This window comes from Coregonus clupeaformis, unplaced genomic scaffold (genome assembly GCF_020615455.1).
Source record: "Coregonus clupeaformis isolate EN_2021a unplaced genomic scaffold, ASM2061545v1 scaf6638, whole genome shotgun sequence".
NCBI classification, from domain to species: domain Eukaryota; kingdom Metazoa; phylum Chordata; class Actinopteri; order Salmoniformes; family Salmonidae; genus Coregonus; species Coregonus clupeaformis.
Window position 1 is genome coordinate 1 of NW_025540092.1, and position 9,987 is coordinate 9,987.

The window sequence follows — 9,987 nt, forward strand, 5'->3', positions numbered from 1 at the left end:
TGCTCTGCTCCGTGAAGCATAAGAAGTATGAATGCCCTGACTTCTGCGGAAGCTCCATCGACGTAAATGCTGTGTGGCCATTATTAGGTACTTAATTGTTACCCAGAAATTATTTGATATTAGATAAAAACAGCTGCGATTGAACCTTTAACACATAATCCACACTGAACAAACAGTCTCTATCTTGGTTCACATCATATCTCTCAACATCAGGAGACAGTCACCATGTGGATCTCTCTGTGTCTGATCAGCTCTTTCCTTCATATCACTGCAGGTGAGTCCTACAATATCCTAACATGTAGCCTATGTCATATTTATTGCAAAGAAAACCTCCCACCTAGCCAGCATAAGTAAAAGTATCAGAGAAATATATTCAAACAACATCTGGCATGTGTTGAGAGATAGAAAGTTAGCAGAATATCTTGCAGATTCAAATATATACTGTATGTTTCAGTAAATCTGAAATCACAGACACAGAAATGGTTGCTTGTGGTTTATTCTAATACAGATGTAAATGGGTTTCTTGGTTTTATGGTTTAACAAACAATGTTTTATAGCATAGATTTTTTTATTTTTAAAAAAAAGTTACGAAATCTCAGACCTGTAGATGTTCCAAAGTCAACATATGCGGATTGCTGTTTAAAGTAAGACAAAACTGTAAAATGACCATCAACGCAAAATAATCTATTGATACAGTAACTAACCATACATATCTCATATTTGATGGTGTTAATGGAGCTCTGTAATCCTGCATTGATGTTAAAAACACTATGGCTTATGTTGTTTTGTGTTTCAACAGGCTGCACTCTGCTAGACACTAACAATGGTGAGATCACTGTCTACTCAGGCCAGTCGCTTCTCCTGCCCTGTTCATGTACTGAACCCCACGCTAGACCTCACCGCATCACATGGACTAAATTCAACGGTGAACAGCAGGCTTGGATATTAATCAAGCCCTCACAGGATTCTCTCTACAGAGACAGAGTGGAGATGTTTAATAACACCTCTCCTGGGAACCTCTCTGTCCTCCTCTCACATCACTGAGGACGATGCTGGGTTGTACAGGTGCCAAAGCAGCAGTAATACATACAGTGACATCGAAACTCATTGTTAAAGGTAAGAGATGCTGCTAATATCAGGCTTACATCACTGTGTATATAGAAAGTAAAACAGGAAACACACTTAAAATGCAAAAATCGACACAAAATTAATGATATGGCCCATCTTAAAATATATCAGACATTTCAAATTATTATTAGGTATAAGAAAGGTAGTCGTAGTATTGCTCATAATGGGTTATGTGTTCATGGTAGTAGTTGTAGAGATCTACGATTTTCTGTCATTAGAAAAATAAGTATCCAATAATACATTGCTTTGTATTTCAACAGGCTGCACTCTGTCAGTCCCTGAACCGACGAAGGTCAATGGATCCCCAGGCCAGTCTGTTCTCCTGCCCTGCTCCTGTAGTGAAACCCAGGCTAAACCTCCCAGCTTCACATGGACTAAACTCAGAGATCGACAGACACCTGCGATAATATCAACACAGAGTGATCTCTACCGAGGCAGAGTGGAGATGTTTAATAACACCTCTCCTGGGAACCTCTCTGTCCTCCTCTCAGAACTCACTGAGGACGATCAGGGGTGGTACAGGTGTGGAATCAGTGAGACTCAAATGAGAGACGTCGAAATTGTTATTCAAAGTAAGACGGACAATTCTGTTTAATCACTTCAATCTTTTTTCGATCTCTTTTTGAACACCATCATAGATATTATCTACTCACTTTTGGAAATCATCCGTAGATGTAACAGCATACTGTAAATATTGTAACAACATACTGTAAGACGAGGGCCCTTCCAGGCCCACAGCACTGCAGTATGGTGATTACCTCACCTGACAGACTAAGTTGAACGCAACTGATAGCAAATTTCACCAACTGTTCTACTCATTAGATTTAGGTACATAATATAGTTTTGTAATGTGTCTTTGCTCTGACTAATGTTCATCCTGTCTGTTAGGGAAACACCAACCCCTCACAACCACTACCACCAAACTCCCACCACTAACTCAACCAAAAGGACTAGACATCACAACATTCCTAGTACCAACAGCGCCACCTAAAGGTCAGTGCATGTTTGTCATGAAATTCTTCTCCATAAAAATAATATTCAAATGAAATCATTGAAATGTCTGTTTCTGTTTATATACAGTTCATTCGGAAAGTATTCAGACCCCTTCACTTTTTCCACATTTTGTTACGTTACAGCCTTATTCTAAAATTTATTAAATTGTTTTTTTCCCTCATCAACCTACACACAATTACAAAATAAAAACAGGTTTTTAGAAATGTTTGCAACTTTTTTACAGATAAAAACTGAAATATCACATTTACATACTGTAACCCATATTCCCATCAAAGGGCCAGTCCATTTACAGAAGTTTGAACAGAAATCAGTATACAAGCTGACTCCATAATCTCTTGTATTGCACTGTGCTGGGGGAGTTCTGTTTTCTGCACACAGCCAAGCTATCTGTTACACTGTAGATTGACAGAACACTGTCATGTCCTGTAGGTGCAGACACAGTGGGGACTTCAGGAGAAGCTCCATCTGCTTCCCCTCTACAAAACAATCCAATCCAATACATTTTACTAGCTGTTCTACCAGTCATACTGATGATCGCTGGAGTGGCTTTGTACATATACAAGAGAAACAAAGGTATGTATCCACAATTGCAACCACTCAGAAATGCAAAGAGTTCAGTGGAATGTGGGAATGGTTCATTTTGTGTATGAAACTCCGTTTTTTTTTTTATCCCCAGGAAAGAATAACACAGGGGAGAAAAGTAGTGGGAGTAAAACAGGAGGAGAGAAAAAGGTAAAGAAATCATTTAGAAGCTCTATCACATTGAGAGTGTGGAGAAATGAAGAAAGATAGAATACATCCCACTTGTCATTGAGTTATTATGTGGTTAAGAGGACAAGGTTACTGTAGGTGTGTCTTATTTTCAGTCTCCTATGATGATTCCTCTGCTGTATTCCACGGTGGCAGACAGAAACGCTGGTTTAGGCGACATGACAACAGCACCAGTAAGATAACCTTTGTGTTTGTGTTGTCTTGAAGACTGTTACTGGATTAAATAATGTCAAATTCAGTGGGAAATTGAAGGTCTCAAGAAAGATAACATCTCAATCATTGTGCTATTTGTGTGCTGTGGACATCACTGTTTTTTGTGTCTCACACTGGAGGCTGCTGAGGGGAGGACGGCTCATAATAATGTCTTGAAAGGAGTGAATCGAATGGCATCAAACACATGGAAAACGTGTTTGATGTGTTCGATACCATTCCATTGATTCCGTTCCAGCCATTACTATAAGCCTGCCCTCCCAATTAAGGTGGCACCAGCTGCCTGAGGTGTCTCATTGTATCTCTCCTGTCTAGGATGATCCCTCTGTATTGTATGCTACGGTTCAAGAACACAGAAACACCAACCAAGAAGAGACAACAACACCACTCAGTGCTCCAGTAAGAGAATGTACATCTGATATGATGAACTAACATAACTGATATGATGAACTAACATAACTGATATGATGAACTACAAATACTTCACAGCCATTTCTACAGTGTGTGTGTGTGTGTGTGTGTGTGTGTGTGTGTGTGTGTGTGTGTGTGTGTGTGTGTGTGTGTGTGTGTGTGTGTGTGTGTGTGGTAGTATAAGCATAATATATAGTGTAAGTTATTGTGAATCTGTGCATCCCTAGATGTCAGCTACAGTGCCTGTGTCTCTGAATGTATCGTGTTTCTTATTGTCCCTTATTGTCCCTCTCTACAGGAGGATCCCTCAGTGACATACTCCACCATCGTCCACATGGCAGGAAAAGGGAAAGCAGCAGTGAGTCTGGAGAGCTGTGGAGAAACAGAGTACTCCAGTATCAAGACAGGCAGATTCTCCTAGAGCCTCTATACAGTAGATCTACAACCATCTCACAGCCTTTTACTGCAGAGAGATCTCATATTGGGCACAGTATCATGAGGTCTTATCTGGCACACAGGAATATAAATATATTTCACTGTTTCGTGGTTATCTGTGCACAGGAAATCAGATGTTAACCGACAACCAACATAACAAAGTACCAGAGATACAGGCAAGATTATTGGTGAAGCAATAAGATACCATGTTTGTTTTTGCGTAGCTGAGACAACCAAAGCACCTTATATGGCTTAAGGTTCAGCCAGTTCCCTTTTTAGATCGTTGTTGTGCATTTATTTTTAAATCTGTGAACTTTTTGAAAAGGAGACGGATGATGTCAGACATGTTTGTGAAAAACGAAGATGTGGTGTGATGTGTCAAAGCATAAAAACAGATTTCATAATCAGTATTGCAAGAGCTTGCTTGGGTGGCTATTAAAATGGATATCATCCATCTTAATTTATATACTGCACTTCTTATTTGTCTGCCTGGTACACCCTGAGCATTTCATCATTCTTGAAGTTGACAAAATAAAAAAAGGATAGTAATGTTTGTATTTTTTTATGTCAGAGTTTGTCACAGACAACAATCTTTGTGAAAACAACCTCAACCTTTTGTCAAAATCAGTTAGTTAGCCACTTCCTCTTTGGGTTAATGGACAAATCACATATTGGGGTCTTCCTGAACAGGAAAAGCAGTCTAACAATGTCATCAACTGAAGCATACACTTTTAAAGTGCCCAACTAACAAGGAATGACATGTTTAAGTGTGTAGTTTTCTTTGTCATTTGACAAAGTCAGATTCTCCAATCATGGCCTAACTACATATGAGGCAGTGGAGGCTGCTGAGGGGAGGACGGCTCATAATAATGGCTGGAATGGAGTAAATGGAATGGCATCAAACACATTAAAGATGTGTTTTTTCATGTGGTTGATACCATTCCATTGACTCCATTTCAGCCTATTATGAGCTGTCCTCCTCAGCAGCCTCCACTGATAATGAGGACAACCGAGGTCCAGACCTCTGGAATGTTTTCTAATTTGAAAATAAATAAATAATAACGCAAATATATATTTTGTACACAATAAAGAAAATACTTTATGGGTTAATGTCTAAATATTGCTTCCAGCGTTGATCAAAGCGCAGAACGCTTATATTCTTGATCTGACTGAGTTCTAATCGTGCCTGCCTCTTTGCGAACGAGTGGAATCATGAACAGTGGTTCGCCTGCGTCATCCGGATTTTCCTTCTTTGCGGCACATTCATCAGTCTTTCAAACGGCTAACTCCGCCCTCTCGCGGCACAGGCCGAGGGCCAGAGACGTGAAACGACCTCCCCCAGCTCTGAGTGGGCTCGCTAGAGAAGTAGGCAAAGCTAGAGACGCTGCTCGGCTTCTGACAGTGTATTTGCGAGATGCCGGACAAAGGGCATTTTTAAAACCATCCCGTGACTCCTGAAATTTCAGTCTGGCTTTTTAAACAGCTCTTACACTAAAAGGGCATTATCATATTTTTCACACTTTCACAGTATTTTTCCAACCTCTTAGTGTGGAAATAGGGTATAGAAAGTCACCACCCCCTTTCAAAATGTTCACATTTTGTTGTCCCACCTTTTTTCAGCCCCTACCGAAGCACACACATTAAAAGACTGTAGAATGAATTAAGCCACACCCCTACACATCTCATCAGGTGATGGGATTAGACCCCTCTCCAGCATGGACACATAGTAGTCTGCAAACAATTTGGAGAAATTAGTGAACAAGTTGGTAAATCTTCATGTATTTTGAAGAAGTGTCAGTAACGGACATCTAATATACACTATACAGTATATACAAAAGTATGTGGACACCCCTTCAAATTAGTGGATTTGGCTATATCAGCCACACTCGTTGCTGACAGGTGTATTCGACCATGATTACTACTAGTTCAGATAGCTGGCTACCAATCTAAATATGTACATGGCTAATTGTCAGCTAATTGAGTGATTGATATAACAAGAGAAAAGCTGCTGATGGACAACCACATTTTGAAATTGCATCTGGTGTATTCTACTATTCTTACTCTCAATAGTAAGTAAAAAAAAATTGAAAAATGGTCCTGAGCCCCGGGCGAGCGACTGCTTATGTCGCTTATGCTTGAAGCCGGCCCTGCCCTCTGATGACATAGGGGCTGCAACACATGCACACACACACACACACACACACACACACTTGTTTTTCTATCCTCGTGGAGACCTAAAATGTATTTCCATTCAAAATCCAATTTTCTCTAACCCTAACCCTAACCCTTACCCTAAACCTAACCCTTACACCTAACCCTAAACCTAACCCTAATTCTAACCCTACACTCTTACAAAAAAAGGTGCTATCTATAACCTAAATGGGTTCTTCAGCTGTCCACATAGGAGAACCCTTTATAGAACCCTTTTAGTTCCAGGTAGAACCCTTTTGGGTTCAATGTAGAACCCTTTTAACAGAGGGTTCTACCTGGAACCCAAAACGGTTCTACCTGGAACCAAAAAGGGTTCTGAAATGGGGACAGCTGAATAACCCTTTTCTCTAAGAGTTTAACCCCTAAGCTTAAAATAGCCTTTGTCCTCGTGGGGACGTGGGAAATGTCCCCACAAGGAAGAATTTTACTTGTTTAACTATCTTTGTGGAGACTTTTGGGGATTTCAGGTCCCCACGAGGATAGAAGAACAAGTCCACACGCACACAAGAAAGGGACTGATTAAGGGTACGAGTAACTCTCATTACATCATACTACGAATACTACACTGCAAGATAATTGTCTTGTCAGATAATCATCTCCTACATAGACACATTTCAGTCAGAGAATAGCTGACTCTAATGACAAGAATATGACTATTTAGAGAAAAGGAGAAGCAGAGAGGCCTGTTAGAGAAGCCTGGAACTGGATGTGGGTTGAGAGTCAGGAAGTGAGGAGGACGGCCTTCATACACTCTAGCCTATTTCCCTGACTACAGTCACACATACAGAAATACCATTAGCAGAATCAACACTCAGGGGGAGGAGGGTGTCAAAATCAGTCTCTTAAAGGCCCAGTGCAGTCAAAAATGTGATTTTCCTGTGTTTTATATATATTTCCACACTATGAGGTTGGAATAAAATTGTCAAATTATGAAAATTATGATAATGCCCTTTTAGTGTAAGAGCTATTTAAAAAGGCTGCCTGAAATGTCAGTCTGTTTTGGTGGGATGGCGTTTTGGCCCGGCTGGTCCCCAGCCAGTGAATTAATTGATAGACCAATAAGAAATAGAGTTCCAAACCTCTCTGCCAATAACAGCTAGTTTTCAGTTTTTCCCTCCCTACTCAGACTACTCCCAGACAGTCCTAGCAAAATTCAAGCAATAATTTTGCTTGAGAAATTGCACTTTACTAAGAAGCTATTTATGTGTCTTTTGACCATTTTAATTGAAAACAATCACAGTAAAAACATGATCTTTGCTTGGTGCGGAGGCTCCGTATGGAGGGTATGACGCAATTGCGGAGCCTCCGGAGGCATGTGGAGGCCAAATCGAGCTCCGTACGGAAATGCCATGCGCCTCCCAAATTTTGTAACAATGCGGATGGCTCCGCATAGCTGCACATTGACATGATTGGTCGATAGTAGATGGGGGCAGTAGTGGTACGTTCAGTATAAACATGAACTCATTTCCTTGAAAACCTCCTTCATAAAATCAAATCAAATCAAATCAAATTTTATTGGTCACATGCGCTGAATACAACAGGTGCAGACATTACAGTGAAATGCTTACTTACAGCCCTTAACCAACAGTGCATTTATTTTTAACAAAAAAAATGTAAAAATAAAACAACAACAAAAAAGTGTTGAGAGAAAAAAAGAGCGAAGTAAAATAAAGTGACAGTAGGGGAGGCTATATATACAGGGGGTACCGTTGCAGAGTCAATGTGCGGGGGCACCGGCTAGTTGAGGTAGTTGAGGTAATATGTACATGTGGGTAGAGTTAAAGTGACTATGCATAAATAATTAACAGAGTAGCAGCAGCGTAAAAAGGATGGGGGTGGGGGGCAGTGCAAATAGTCCGGGTAGCCATGATTAGCTGTTCAAGAGTCTTATGGCTTGGGGGTAGAAGCTGTTGAGAAGTCTTTTGGACCTAGACTTGGCACTCCGGTACCGCTTGCCGTGCGGTAGCAGAGAGAACAGTCTATGACTAGGGTGGCTGGAGTCTTTGACAATTTTGAGGGGCCTTCCTCTGACCGCCTGGTATAGAGGTCCTGGATGGCAGGAAGCTTGGCCCCAGTGATGTACTGGGCCGTACGCACTACCCTCTGTAGTGCCTTGCGGTCGGAGGCCAAGCAGTTACCATACCAGGCGGTGATGCAACCAGTCAGGATGCTCTCGATGGTGCAGCTGTATTATTTTTTGAGGATCTGAGGACCCATGCCAAATCTTTTCAGTCTCCTGAGGGAGAATAGGCTTTGTCGTGCCCTCTTCACGACTGTCTTGGTGTGTTTGGACCATGATAGTTCGTTGGTGATGTGGACACCAAGGAACTTGAAGCTCTCAACCTGTTCCACTACAGCCCCGTCGATGAGAATGGGGGCGTGCTCAGTCCTCTTTTTTTCCTGTAGTCCACAATCATCTCCTTTGTCTTGGTCACGTTGAGGGAGAGGTTGTTGTCCTGGCACCACACGGCCAGGTCTCTGACCTCCTCCCTATAGGCTGTCTCATCGTTGTCGGTGATCAGGCCTACCACTGTTGTGTCGTCAGCAAACTTAATGATGGTGTTGGAGTCGTGCCTGGCCATGCAGTCATGGGTGAACAGAGAGTACAGGAGGGGACTGAGCACGCACCCCTGAGGGGCCCCCGTGTTGAGGATCAGTGTGGCAGATGTGTTGTTACCTACCCTTACCACCTGGGGGCGGCCTGTCAGGAAGTCCAGGATCCAGTTGCAGAGGGAGGTGTTTAGTCCCAGGATCCTTAGCTTAGTGATGAGCTTAGAGGGGACTATGGTGTTGAATGCTGAGCTGTAGTCAATGAATAGCATTCTCACGTAGGTGTTCCTCTTGTCCAGGTGGGAAAGGGCAGTGTAGAGTGCAATAGAGATTGCATCATCTGTGGATCTGTTGGGGCGGTATGCAAATTGGAGTGGGTCTAGGGTTTCTGGGATAATGCTGTTGATGTGAGCCATGACCAGCCTTTCAAAGCACTTCATGGCTACAGACGTCAGTGCTACGGGTCGGTAGTCATTTAGGCAGGTTATCTTAGAGTCCTTGGGCACGGGGACTATGGTGGTCTGCTTGAAACATGTTGGTATTACAGACTCAGTCAGGGACATGTTGAAAATGTCAGTGAAGACACTTGCCAGTTGGTCAGCACATGCTCGGAGTACACGACCTGGTAATCCGTCTGGCCCTGCGGACTTGTGAATGTTGACCTGCTTAAAAGTCTTACTCACATCGGCTACGGAGAGCATGATCACATAGTCATCCGGAACAGCTGGTGCTCTCATGCATGCTTCAGTGTTGCTTGCCTCGAAGCGAGCATAGAAGTGGTTTAGCTCGTCTGGTAGGCTTGTGTCACTGGGCAGCTCGCGGCTGTGCTTCCCTTTGTAGTCTGTAATAGTTTTCAAGCCCTGCCACATCCGACGAGCGTCAGAGCCAGTTGTGTAGTACGATTCAATCTTAGTCCTGTATTGACTCTTTGCCTGTTTGATGGTTCGTCGGAGGTCATAGCGGGATTTCTTATAAGCGTCCGGGTTAGAGTCCCGTTCCTTGAAAGCGGCAGCTCTACCCTTTAGCTCAGTGCGGATATTTCCTGTAATCCATGGCTTCTGGTTGGGGTATGTACGTACGGTGTCTGTGGGGACGACATCATCGATGCACTTATTGATGAAGCCAGTGACTGATGTGGTGTACTCCTCAATGCTGTCTGAAGAATCCCGGAACATGTTCCAGTCTGTGCTAGCAAAACAGTCCTGTAGCTTAGCATCTGCGTCATCTGACCACTTTTTATTAACCGAGTCACTGTAA

At 42.5% G+C, this 9,987-nt stretch overlaps 1 protein-coding gene across 1 annotated transcript; it reads left to right on the forward strand.

Moving 5' to 3' along the window:
- The first annotated feature begins 225 nt into the window (after positions 1-225).
- Positions 226-4,465, forward strand: LOC123491026. The gene is made up of 9 exons (XM_045220811.1): positions 226-274; positions 800-925; positions 1,389-1,700; positions 2,017-2,121; positions 2,572-2,715; positions 2,819-2,874; positions 3,009-3,086; positions 3,439-3,522; positions 3,833-4,465. The coding sequence occupies exons 1-9, from the start codon at positions 226-228 to the stop codon at positions 3,953-3,955; spliced, it is 1,077 nt and encodes a 358-aa protein (XP_045076746.1). The 3' UTR covers positions 3,956-4,465.
- Positions 4,466-9,987: the final 5,522 nt, after the last annotated feature.